General features: G+C 36.3%; 1 protein-coding gene across 1 annotated transcript in view; it reads left to right on the top strand.

Annotated features, from left to right (window-relative positions):
* Window positions 1–13603, top strand: part of SLC25A36 (solute carrier family 25 member 36) — a 33871-nt gene that overhangs the window by 15705 nt on the left and 4563 nt on the right. Inside the window, exons 4-6 of the mRNA XM_069792084.1 lie at window positions 2444–2544; window positions 10316–10382; window positions 12930–13219. Of these exons, the coding sequence (XP_069648185.1) occupies window positions 2444–2544; window positions 10316–10382; window positions 12930–13219 (458 nt within the window). The remainder of the gene's footprint in view (window positions 1–2443; window positions 2545–10315; window positions 10383–12929; window positions 13220–13603) is intronic.

Genomic DNA, 13603 nt, shown 5'->3' with positions numbered 1-13603 from the left:
CATATGTAAACAGGAAGTTTGTACCTTTGAAAATACAAAGGTAGATTTAGCTGTCAGTTAATCCATCATCTTCAGGAAGCAGTTTTGTGGTTGTAGCCTCAAAGCACTGGGTCTTTTTTCCTGAATTCTGATGAAACACAGACTATTGTCCCCTTGCAGTAGGAAGCCTGTTCTGAAACTTCAAAAAGGGCAGTAAGGAAGCCTGTTCTGAAACTTCAAAAAGGGCAAGACTTGGTAGGATGACACACTTACCAGTTGTCCCAGAGAAAGCAGATCTAGCAGTGGGCTGGACTCCAAAGGGTACTGGGGCAGTGTCAGGGAGTGCAGTGGACAAGGATGTAAATTTGATGTAATTGGCAGTGGTGTTGCTGCTGTCAGTTGCTCTGCATCAGCATGTGCTCTAGCTATTTGGCTGGTGCTGGCAGTCAGAGCGAGGTGCAGATTATGCCAGAGTTTGAATTGATCCTTACATACAAGTGTTAGCCTAAGTTCAGTCCAAAAATAGGAGAATACGTAAGGAAGAGTATGGAAACAAAGCTGTGCAAGACTAATATAACTACTTAATTCTGGATGAGGCTATAGTTGTTTTCTGGCCCATTTTTATTGTGTTTGAGAAGAGTCTTTATGCAGAGGGAATATATTCCACAAAGGTTTTATTCTTGCCTTGACTTAGTGCCCCGCTTTCCTTTTTTTTTCTTTCATTTTGGTCTGAAGAGGAGATGTTCCTGTCTCCTGCACACCCAGCTGGAGAGTATCTTAACTTTTCTGGTTTAAGGTCTTTAGATGCTTCTGGAAAATTTTATTAAATTGGACTTTCCATTCAGCATTGATTATCTTCTATGTAGATCTGAAAGATGAGGTGTTCTGTAGACCCTCTGCATGAATAAGAGAAAAACATAATTCAGGAATTGGACTACTTTTATTTTAGCACTTTTTTTTTAAAGAATTAGGAATACCTGAGGTATTTTCTGATCACTAACTTAGCATTGCTGTTTGGAGAAGCTGAAGTAAGTCCAGTAGCTTTCTTTGTCTTGACATGTGTGGAGTATCAGCACTTCCTAAGCTGAAGAGCCTGTGCTTTTGTCCAGTCTGGTCTGAATGTTCAACATTGCTATTCAAAAAGTAATATCAATTTTTATACAGCAATGGATTCCGTTTTATACATGACTATCCTCAGTGGAAAGTATCCTCAATTGCAAGTCAATTTTATGTTACATTTTCTAATTCCCTTCCCTTCTTCCCCCAGGTGAAATACGTTGCTTGTTCCCTACCCCCAAATGTCAACTTGATAAAATGTGTGAAGTCTTATAAATAAGCACATCCTCATTCCCCATGAGCAGACTCGGTCTTCATCCAGTACTTCATTTCAATTAAGCATTAGCTAAGTGGATTTAACAGCAGCTCTTTGTTTAAACAAGCTGTAGAGAAGCGTGTTTCATAACACATCCAGTATACTTAACTGAGTTCAGATTCTGTTTTAGAAGTTACACCCATGAAACAAGCACTTCATCTTTTTTATAATAAAGAAAAACATGTTTGCACAGCTAATGAGGTTAATGTTCTGTTCATGAAAAATTGCATGTTCATTTTTTCTCTTGTAGAGGGGTGTCTAAGTTTAAATAAAAAATGAGTTACAACCTTAAATGTGAGTTTTAGATATGCTTAAAGTAAGTTTCTTAGCTTTAATGAGCGAAAACAAGCATTTTCTATAATATATGGCATTGGCATGCTGACTTTTATGTCTAGCTTTGTTTTGATACCATCCCAGTCTTGACTGTAGTACAAGTTTTCAAATTTTTTTGTGGTTCATTCAAAGAAAAAAATCTGTGTCTATTCTAAATACAGAGCTAAAGAAACAATGTGGATCCCAGCTTTGCAGCTGTTCTAGCATTTAAAATATAAATACTTATAACTACAAGTTATTAATACTTGCATCTTAAATGCTAGAATAATATTATAAAATATTTAAGTGTGCTGTTTGTTTTTTTTTTAAAAAAAGATACATACTTGCTAGTTCTCTTGAAATTGTAATGCTGTTGAAGTAAGTTTAGGTCAATTAGAACAAATTTGATCTGTTGTTAAAGAAATACAGAATACTGTAACTTCAGTTCTCAGTTCAGCAGTATTTTGCTTCTGTGGCTAAACTTCCTGGAGTCACAAAAATCACTGCCATATTTCTAATTATCTATCCTTCTCCTCACTAGTTGTTAATTGGAGCTGTTGTGGAAGAAAAAGTTGTAAAGTATGGGGGTTTTTTTGTTGTTGTTCTTTTCCATTCCTAGAATAGTCCCACTACTTTGCAAGAGTTACTCCTTGAGTAGTTTTTTACTGAGGAAGTAAGACTTGAACCAAGATCATCTTAAGTTAGTGAAGTTAATGGCACTGCTCATAAGGGTATCAACACAGAAAATGTAACATAACTTGGATTTTGTTCTAATTTTAGAGCGATATATTTTGCTGCTTACTCAAACTGCAAGGAAAAGTTGAACAGTATTTTCAATCCAGATTCTACCCAGGTACACATGATTTCAGCTGGTGTGGCAGGTAAGGATCTGTAACTTTTTAGCTTAATTCTAGAGTCGCATCTACAAATGAGAGGTGGCAATAAATGTGGAAAAACAAAACCAAAACAGAAAATGTTCAGTGATTGAATGATTATGTTTTTTGTAGTGGTTACCTTTGGCTTCTCATTAAACAAGCAATCTGGAGAATATGTGCATAGAACTTTGTACTTACTGTTAATAAAGATCTTTGTGTGTGTGAATAGTCTTTTCTAGGAAAACTTGCATGCTTGCTTTTTCACTTGTAAATTTGTGAAATGTAAAATGAATACTTTCAAAACTTTTTGTTTTGTAACTTTTTGCTCTGCAAGCTATAAACGTTGTTTGCACTGAACTCTGGTTTAATGCTTTTTGATGTATTTTTTTACCATTACTTTCTGTTACAGCTTTGTATATCTGACTTATTTTTGTCTTTTTGAAATATACCTATAGATATTTGTATAAATTATATGTAACACTCTCTCTTCCTTTGTTCAAATACCAGTCTGTGTGAAGTTTGCTCTACCACTAAAGTGACGTAGAAGAGCGGATTTCCATAGTTTTCATATATTTTCATCTCTGGAAATAAATTCCTATTTTGAATCTGCAGTGTAACCTTGGTATATTTTAGCAGCTACCAATATTTATTGCTTGATTTGTATGTTCTGTGCTTTGGGATCATTAACAAGGAGAGTTAAAGGCAACTGAGCTGAGTTATGATCATGGACTTGTGCTGGGGAGATCAAAACTTGGGCTGGCAACACTTTACCTATTGTTGCCTGTGTCCTTCCTACACAAAAACTAATTTTCAAAAGTTTGTTTTTCTGTATAGGTCAGACACTTCACAGATGAATTCTGACAATTTTATGGTAGCCTGTTGAAGTTTCTAATTCCTGTCAAATTTTACAACCAGTGTATATAATGTGAATACTAGCAATCTGGAATGGACTACCGAAGGTGATGTCAGAATAGTGAATAGGATTGGTTTTCTATTTAATACTTGCTAATAATCTGATACAAAGGAATTGTTACATAGCATAGAAAATTTAAGTGATATTAGCTTTATACTTAAATGACACACTAATGCTCATCTCTAGCGCATGAAAAATGCGATGGCAGTTTTTAATCTCCTTAGAGATGTAAGGAGAGCTGTTTTATCTTAAATGAGCAAAATAAAGTTCAGATGATGCAGTATTTTTTATTCACCTGGAAATGCATGTTTTGTTTGTAGGTGAACAGCATGGGGAATGGGATGGAAGGGGATTTCATGAAAAGTTCATCCTAATCAGTTAGTTAATCCAGGAAAAATGAATTGTCTTCAGCTCTTTGTCAAGGGGATAAAATGTGTCTTTAAATATGTAGTGGTGTGTGCATGTGAAGTATAGGTAATAGAAACAAGTCTATCCTCAGTTGAAGACAAGTTGTGTAACTCATGCAGTGCTGCAGACAAACCAAGGTTCAGAGTGTTCCTTATCTTTGGAAGTTACTGCCTTCATTCTGTAATGAAAAGAACATTTATGGAGATGTGCTGTAGTGATTTTTCCCAAGTGCTTGCAGACACAGACCATAGTTTGTCAAGGAGTTCTGTATCGGCTTAGCTTGCTTCCCTTCAGAAGGTTGGTATTTACGCATTTGTACTTAGGACTGCAGGAGACTGGGGTAAATGGATTTGAGCCTTAATTGCTGTTCACCGGTTTTACATTTGTATACAAGTTTTAATATTGAACAACTTCTGTGGTTGTCATCTTTCTCACACTTAACCTAGTTCTGCAGTTGTATTTCTAAACCATATAGCCAATGAAACTGAATGCCTAGTGCAGGTTCAACACTACAGGTCAAGCCTTTTTTCTTTCTTGAAATGTCTTGGCATTGTATACTACAGATATTCTTTGGAAGGCCTTTAAAAGAAGGTTCTTTACAAACAATTTCTTGATACTCAGTACTGGTGGTATTCTGATTTATATGAAAAGGACTGTAGTTAAAATTAACAGTGCTTTCTTGGGAACGTGCTAACCTTGTTTTTGTAATTCTAATAGATTTCAGAAAATGCACTTAAACCAGCTATTAACAGTTTTACCTGCAAGGTTTGTATTGCTGTATGATGCAAATCAACTTAAGGAAATGGCAAAATAACAGGGACAAGATTGAATGTGAGCTCTTAATTGGTTGACTTTAAACAGGTTAACACAGAAGATCACTGTAATATTTGCTTTGGAACTTAAAATTTCAAAATTGACAAGGTGGATAAACACTTCTAAAAATTAGTGAAAAATAATAAGTATTGGTGTTTTCTTTTGCAGCTGCCATTGGTTTCAGTAAGGAATTGAGTAACTCGGTCTTAAATGAGGGGTGTTTGGTTTTTTTATATGACCTTTCTGTTACATAAAGGCTTCTAATACATAATGAGCATGAGGTGGTGTTTGCACTTATAAAACTTCCTGTAGGTTGCAAAATACACTAATGATGCAAAAATACAATTTCTAAAAAATCTAACTGTTTTATGAAAGTACTGTAAGTAATTAACTTTAGTCAACTTTAAATACTGTTAACTTGTCTCATGTTAATACATAAGTATCTCAGGCTAGACTGATGTCATTGTTAAATAAGGATTGTTTTATGCACGTGGCATTTTTGGGTGTGAGAAGCTGAGATATGGTATTTTAAGCATTTTTTTGTTTTAGGCCTGATTCTTCCTTCTCAAGATAAAACATACATTTTTGGTATTTAAGATTCTTTTAGTAAGTCTGTTTTATCCCAAGGAGGGTGAATTGTGCTACATACTAGTAACTGATGCCTTATGCAATTAGAAATGAATGTTTTTCTCTTGCTGTGTGCTAGCTTCCAGCATATAATTCACGTCACCTTCATACCTAAAATATCTGTGTATTGACATGAAGAAGTACTTGGCAATCTTTTTTTTTTTTGCTTATTACTTGTCATATCACATGGCTCTCTTTTTGCAACCTTGGACAGTGAATATATATGAAGCATTAGAGCGTTTGCTTGTGTGAAGATAGTTTATCTCTGTAAATTTCAAAGTTAGGCTAAATTCTCAGATTCACTATAAACTCTGTCTTCTCATTGTGCTTACTCAACCTCTTGTCACAGAGAATAAAAACTGAATGAGATACTTGATTCCTATATGGCTTTCTGATTTGCCTTTTTAAAGATTCATAGCCTCATTCAGACAACATGGTTGAAATCTGCAAAACAACTTTGCCTTGTATGCTACTGCTGTTCTTTCTAGAACTCTACTGGCAAACCAACCCAAATATAGATTTTATTTATTAAAAAAAAAAAAATTGGGACCACTTTGTTACTTCCAGAGATACCATACTTTTGTAACTTTTTAGTAGTATGTACACAGTTACTTAATACCAAATAAAATGTGTATTTAGTTTATTGATTACTGATATTAGAAAGTTTGATTTCATAAGGCATCTATCTTGCTTTTTCAGTCCTAAGACAAGGCTAGCTTTTTTGAATGATATTTGGGAGGGAGTGGGGAGGGAGGAGGGTTTACTTGTACATTTGATATATAGGTAAGTATTTGGAGAGATAAAATTGAACTGCTGCAAATGAGCAGAAATTTCAGTACTCAGTGCATTTTACACAACTATTTTAGTATCTGTGGCCTGTTCTGATTATTTTTTCTTTCTTTTTTTCCTAAACTTTTACCTGAAAACAGTTAGATCTCACAATAACTAATTCACAAATCCTTCCAATGGGATTCGATTTGTACACATGTGTCTGATGAGGTCACTGCTTGTTGTTATGATACAGAAAAGCCTGTGTCTATTTTAGGCATTTACTGTACATTTCTCCCGTGAAAAGAGTGAGATCGTGTCATCTCATGCTCCCCATCCGCAGGTCACTTCCTGCAGAAATATGGACTAACTTAAACCTCGTGAGTACTGAACTGAGCGTCTCTTGCAGCCTCTAGTGTAAGAACCACACATTGGGTTTGTAATATCTATTAAATAAACAAAATAAGGGGAATTCATTTTCATTATCTTGAATTCAGATGATGTACATTGTGCAAAGACATCACTTCTTAACTCTGTTAAGAGTTATTTTTTCTGTACAGTTCAGGGAAAGGTGGAAGATACCTTTCACTGATAGCTGCTACTTTACTTAGCTCTGGCTAGTTGAAAGTCCCTACTGGGTTAAACAAGGCCTCTTGGTTTTTTTTTCAGTATCCCAGAGCTGCCATTAAAATGCTGCAGCTGATACTCTGTGTTGTCACATTATTTCAAAGACCTCTTTTCTTTTTCTTTTTTAATATGTATATAATCTCCTTTCTGTCTCTTTCTGTATTCTCTTTTGGTTTGTTTTTATTTTACTACTTTGGATTTTTAATTCAGCATTCCATATTCACATGCGTCTGTTATCAATTACATTGGCTTATAGATTAAAAAAAAAACCAACACAAACCCCTAACCTTTGAAATATGATGCATAATAGGAATACCTGGGATCTTACCTGTCAGTAGCTGGTATAGCTGAAAAAGTAGATTGAGATAATTCTTTCCATCTGAAACCGGGATGTGATTTCATAGAAAATAAAACCTAGAAAAGTACAGAAGTTTCTCGTATTGCCAAATTGATCTACACTTCTAATGAATCTGGAATCTTTCTTGAGGATACAACACATTATAATGCTTTACAATGCTTATCAAAGTTCACTGAGACTTCGAAAAAGAAAAAAAGAAAAAGGAAACAATTGATAGAGCTTCATAGTAGTTGAGAGCCCCCTACCTTTATTTTTTTAACAAGTACTTTTGCTACAGATTTTCTGCATTTAAAAAGAAAAGCTTATCTTACCAAAGATTCCAAATGGTATATTTCATATTTTGGAGTGCTTTCCTTGGTGTCAGCATCACTTAACTCTTTATTTTTCTTCTTCCACCAACTGTATTTACTACATTACCTAGAAGAATTGAGCTGTAGTTGTTTCATCTTGAAACCTGAATTATGGAAGGCTCTTTGATTTGAAAGCTTTGGTTCAGTTTTAAACTGAAAGAGGGTAGATCTACATTAGATATTAGGAAGAAATTCCTCTACTGTGAGGTTTGTGAGACAATGGAACAGGTTGCCCAGAGAAGTTGTGGATGCCCCATCCCTGGAAGTGTTCAAGGCCGGGTTGGATGGGGCTTTGAGCAACCTGGTCTAGTGGAAGATGTCCCTGCCCATGTCAGGGGGCTTGGAACTAGATGATCTTTAAGGTCCCTTCCAACCCAGACCATTCTGTGATTCTGTGAACTGTCATGCAAGTTAGGCTTATGACAGCCCAAGGGAAAAAAATTGGCTATGCTGCTAAGCACCTGACCCTACTGTTATGGGTGCTATGCTTAAATGTTTAGAGCAACCCAGGGAGTACAAGTTTGGACAGAGTAGGCTGTGTCCTGTGCCAACCACCCTTCACTGGCAATTTCCAATATACTCTTCCCAGCCTGCCTAGAAGTATCAGGCTGCTGCTGTGGGTGAATACAGTCACTACTGCCACTCAGACACTGCCTCTGATCTCACCTAGGTGTTTCCTGTTCTAGATCTAGGATCTATAGAGACTGGGTTTTTGGGGTTGAATGGGAAGGGGAAAGGGCTGAGTGGATAATGTTCTAACATACAGTCTAGCAGTAACAAAATTCCAAAGCATGCAACTTAAATAGGAACACAAGATTTTTTTTGGTCTTGTTCAGTTGTAATTAAGAACTAATTTTGTTTTTTAGAGAGAAGTCTTTCCTGGAAAATGTGTTGGTAGGGGAAGTTAGTAATTTTTCCCCACCTTATTTCAAAGCTTTTGTTGCAGTCCTGTGCATTCCTAGTGCCCTTCACTGCACTGTAGATGTGGAAAGATTCTGATTTGAAGTAAAAGAAAATTAAAGCTTTCTTAGTGCTAGTATAAAGAAATAAAAAATGCAAGAACAGTGTTTCCATTCAGTATAGTTCAACCCAGGGTCAAGTGCTCTTGGAATCAGTGGAGTTTCTATGGCATTAAGTGACAGATCAGAAGGGCTCTGGCTAGTTGACCTACAGAACCTTTTTTGCAGATGCAGTATGTTTTAAAAACATCCCATGCCTTGTTATGGCAGAGTAGTTCCCTGATGCTTTGAGTTTTTACTTAATTATTTACCTACAAGAAATGCAGATACAAAACACTTTTGGCTTATTAGGATTTCCCTCCATTGTATGAAGGGCTATATATGTACCTAGACAGAGAAGAACATGAGTAATGTATCGGAAAAAAAGCCAACCCCAAACCTTTAGTACCTACCCCAGGAAGTTAGTTAAGAGGTTTGAGTCAGTTTAAAGATCTATTTAATTAAAAGATTAAACTGAAATCTCTAACATGTTTTTTACTTTGGTGTAGAAATATAGCTAAATCTTAGTAGCTGCTAAACCTTGTAGTTTGTCTTTAAAACTGTAACTGAAACTCATACTGACCTATTTAAGATTTGGGGGTGGGGATAGAAGAAACCTTAAAACAGTTAAGATCCTCTGGCATTTCTCTGAGAATTGCAGTCATTTGTGTGCAATGTAAACCTAGATTGTGATTGAACAGAAGTAACATGTATGCAAGCAGTTCTGCTAAATATATATACATAAGCTGTTAATGATCTCGATAAACAAGCTAATCGATAGCCTGTTCATTGTATACAGTATTGTGCACCAAATATGCACTGAACAAGGTAACTCTTTGTTGCTTTCCCACAACCCCAGTCCATTCCCTTGCAGGAGGGCAGCATGTCTTTGTAGTAATATACAAGTGTCACTTAGAAAGCAAGTGTCTAAATTTATCTCTTGCCTGGCCATGTTCCAGCTCTTCCCTTTTTCTCTTCTCTCCTGCAGACATGACACCTCATTAATGGTGCATGTGTGGTTTTACAACTCTAGATAGTTTTTTTTATTTTACTTTTTTTCAGAGCTGCCTTTCACTCTGCTCTTTTCCTCTCCACAGTTGTGCAGAAGTAAGAGTCATTCTTACTACTTTCTTTTAATTTGTTTCCTTTTCTCTTTTTCTTCCTTTTCTTTTTCTTTAGTGGACTGAAAATCAAAGCTTTAACCCTTAGCCCTTATGCAAGCCTGAATAGTTGCTGTCTGTCTGGGTAGTTAGAAGTCATACTATTTACTTTAACAACTTAAACACTCATGCTTGTAAAAGTATTCCTAGGCCAACCAACAATCTCTGCTTTGAATACTAAATAAAACATTAGCACTCAGATTTAACTGTTCTTTATAGTTCAGTATTAAAAGGTCTCTTAACTTACAGTAATACATACCTTTTAACTGCACCAAAAGTAGTATTTATTCAGTCTGCATGCTTCTAAACTCGGATTGTATTTCAGGTAGCAAATTAAATTGACACAATGTTTTATACCGTCTTAAATTGCTATAGCTGTATCTGCAGTGCATTGTTATTGACATGTTTGCCAAATTGGTTAGTATTAGTCTAGCTAGCTTTGCTGTTCTGTAGTGTCAAAACAGGGTTGGTATGATTAGATAGAGAAATGTACACAATTTGGCTTATTTTAAATGGGGTGTCTCTTGCTAAGAATTAAATTTATTCAATATTAATGTAAAATTTAAAAATAAACTAAATATTTATTGGCTGTATGGCTTCATAAAATATCAGTAAAGGGCTACAATGGGTACTTTCTAAAAATCAGTATAGTCCGAGTTTTTGCATCCACTATACCTTACTGTGTGCGTTTCAAACTTAGATGCAGTTGCTCCTGTGATACTATCACATCTAACTTTTCTTTTTAAATATTTTAGGTTTTACTGCGATCACAACAACTAATCCCATTTGGCTAGTAAAGACACGATTACAGCTTGATGCAAGGTATAGTGACAATGGGAAATATCACTGCTGTGCTAAGATTTCACTTAAATGTTGTGAATCTGTTCAGCATCCCAGAATGGAATGATTCTTTAAATATCCAACATATCAAATTAGAAAGTTGATGCTGATCTGTCTACAAGTTACACTATCATTTTTCTCTATTTTAATCTGTGTTCTGAGGCATGCTTGAGGCACTAAAGTAGACTGGCCAGCAAATTTGGAATTAATTACAAGGTTAACAGTCTCATTAAAATAATGTTCTACCAACCATATGCTTGTATTTTCCTTCAGTAATACATTCTCTTTGGTTGTGGCTGTTGAACTAAACATTCCTGAAATAAGAATTTTTTGTTTTTTTATATAAAGTGAGCGCTAGCCTATAAAAAGAGGAAGACTGCTTTCATGAATCAGAACACAGGAATTGACCTAATGGGGAACAGTCAATACAAGTCGTTTGGACTACAGAATCGATTACAGAAACTGTTTATTGTTACAAAACTTGTAATGAAGTAGAATTTTATGCAAATAGGGAGGAAGAAGGACTTTTATATTCCCATCTATTTAAAACTGTAGGGAGAGACTGATATGGTGCAAGTGCTTCAATGCAACTGTCTTGTTTGCTTTGTAGGCTTTCTTACTGAAAACTTAGCATGCAATAGAAAATTCTTTCTTCAGCCATCCTATATACATTAATGAGCTACATATTCCTATTTTGGAGATCTGTTGGACTTTCTGTTTTAAGTGCATATTAGCATTTTTCCTCTTAGCAGGCATATTGTCAGCTGCAAAGTGACCATTGTAAATATATCCAAGAACTAGTTTTACTATGAAATCTTTTGTGATGCCATCATATGATTGGGGTGATAATTCCATGACTAATTCCAGGGGGTTCTTGGTGCTATGTGCAACATGTTGGCATCTTGTGCCTCTGCTCGTTTTTTACTGATTAATCAGTTAAATTGCTTAAACTATAGGGCTTTAAGGATATTAGGGAAAATTATGGTTTTCCTGTGTACATTATTTCTGTACATTATATCAAGCACATTATTCATGTGGGATACCTGAAGAAGGATCTTCCAACTTTGTGTGGGATACTGCAATTACATAGGCTAGTCTAGCACATAACTGCATTCTCAGCTCTTCTAATTCAGTTTTTATTAGAGGCATAAAAAAAACACTTGGCCTGTGGGATTATCCTGGCCTGATCTTGTTTCTGTTGAAGTTCTCAAAAATACCTCTGATCCCAGTAAGAGCTGGTGAAGGCATGTGTTTTGTCTCCAAAGTGAAATTGCTTTGGCCTTCAAGACAATGTCATGCATCTTGGGCATCAGAAGAACAAACTCTTAGAGCAGTCTGCCAGGGCACCTGTCCAGGTGTATTGGGGACATATGAAGACTGAGATGCCTCTGGAGCTGTAGCTGTAGGTCCAGCTGCTCTTCTCACCAGTTGTTCTTTGTCTCTTTTCTGTTGCCTGTCAGCAAATCAGTGCCAGCCCCCCAGTTTTCTGCAGCATCTGCCACCTAGCTTGCTCAAGATCTGATTTGCATCTATGTGTGCCCACTCTTTCTTAATTGTGCTTGGTACCTTGTTTCGTTGCTGTCTGACATTGCAGTTCAAACCATCAGGACTTAAATTCTGCCAGAGTGATGCCTCATACTATTTATGTAATAGCTGCTGCCACTGTCTTGCTTTGACAGTATGCATATGAGTAACCATTACTTCTTACAAGGTTATTTGCTGTTTTATTCTGTGACTTGCTCACTCAGGAGACCTCTGCTGGCAGAATCCATGTGCTTCAAGTGCCTCCACTCGCTGCTGCAATGAAGCATATTTTATGCAGTGTTGTAATGGTTTTGCATAGCTGTATATGGTATGCGAAGTATTTCAGTATGCACAATTCAGTAAGCAAGCTAAAAATAGGAGTAAGATTTTATATACCAAATACTGCTTGATACAGTCATGTCTAATGAGCATTTTCCTTGACATCCACAGTAGCTTAATTGAATCAAATAATAGCTACCTGTGTTGTATTGGTTGGTATGCTCCGTGTGCTCCCTTTCGTATGCTAGTTGTTTGCTGATAGCTGTGATGCTGTAAGGCCTGCTGTAATTACCATGCTATGGAGCTGTTTGAGGCAAAATTGAGGGGAAATCCACTGTCGTGATGAAGAAGAAAATGACCATTTTGTTCATGAGTCACTGACACTGACAGTTCATTTGGGAGTCTGTTTTCAAGCAATTTAGTCCTTTTTTCTGTAAGACTTGGGGAGGCTTAGAGCTGTTCAACTTGCAATGTGATACTTTTTCTTTAGTCACCGTATGAAGTTTGGCTTGGATTCAGTATAATGCCTTACCTGTGTTTAGTGCTGAAGGCCTTTGAGACTTTTACATCAAGTTCTGTGTGTTCTTAAATGTATCTGAATTGGAGCCCCTCAGCATCAGTGTGAGATGTTCCCTAAGTCCTCTTGTCACTCAAACAAAACTGTTTAATTATTTTCCAGTCTCAAGTTGCACCAGCTTGATGTCTGTCTTGTTCTCTCCTTTTTAGGAATCGTGGAGAAAAGCGAATGAGTGCTTTTGAATGTGTCCGAAAAGTTTATCGATCGGATGGTATTAAAGGCTTTTACAGAGGAATGTCGGCATCCTATGCAGGCATATCTGAGACTGTTATTCATTTTGTTATTTATGAGAGTATTAAGAGAAAAATACTGGAGTATAAGACTGCTTCTGCCATGGACAATGAGGATGAATCAGCAAAAGAAGCTTCAGACTTTGTTGGCATGATGATGGCTGCTGCCACTTCCAAAACTTGTGCAACATCAATAGCATATCCCCATGGTAAGTGGGGCATGTACAGCTGAGAACCTGAATCAAATTGATTAAAGGGGAGTCTTTTCAGTGATATTTGTAGCAGACTTTGGCTCACTTGCTCAAGAACTACTTCTTTGTCTAAAACTTTTCACATCAGATTCAGCGAGTCAACATGAGTAGAGTATTCAGAAATGGAAGTATTTTTGAGTAGATATCTAGCATGGCCTCTTCTTAGGCAATGCTTATTTTTCCAAAGGATTTGCCAGGGCATAGCCTAAAGTACTTAAGGAGAAGGTCCTTTTTTGACTTGGAATCTCTCTATATACTCAGCAATTTCACATAACTTGCCAGCAAGTTCTTGTCCCTCTTCTAGGAAAACAGGCTGTCTAGTTTGGTTTTCAGTTGCACTTA

This window comes from Haliaeetus albicilla, chromosome 9, assembly GCF_947461875.1.
Source record: "Haliaeetus albicilla chromosome 9, bHalAlb1.1, whole genome shotgun sequence".
NCBI classification, from domain to species: domain Eukaryota; kingdom Metazoa; phylum Chordata; class Aves; order Accipitriformes; family Accipitridae; genus Haliaeetus; species Haliaeetus albicilla.
The sequence above is the reverse complement of the archived record's forward strand: the minus strand, read 5'-3'. Positions and strand labels throughout refer to the sequence as shown.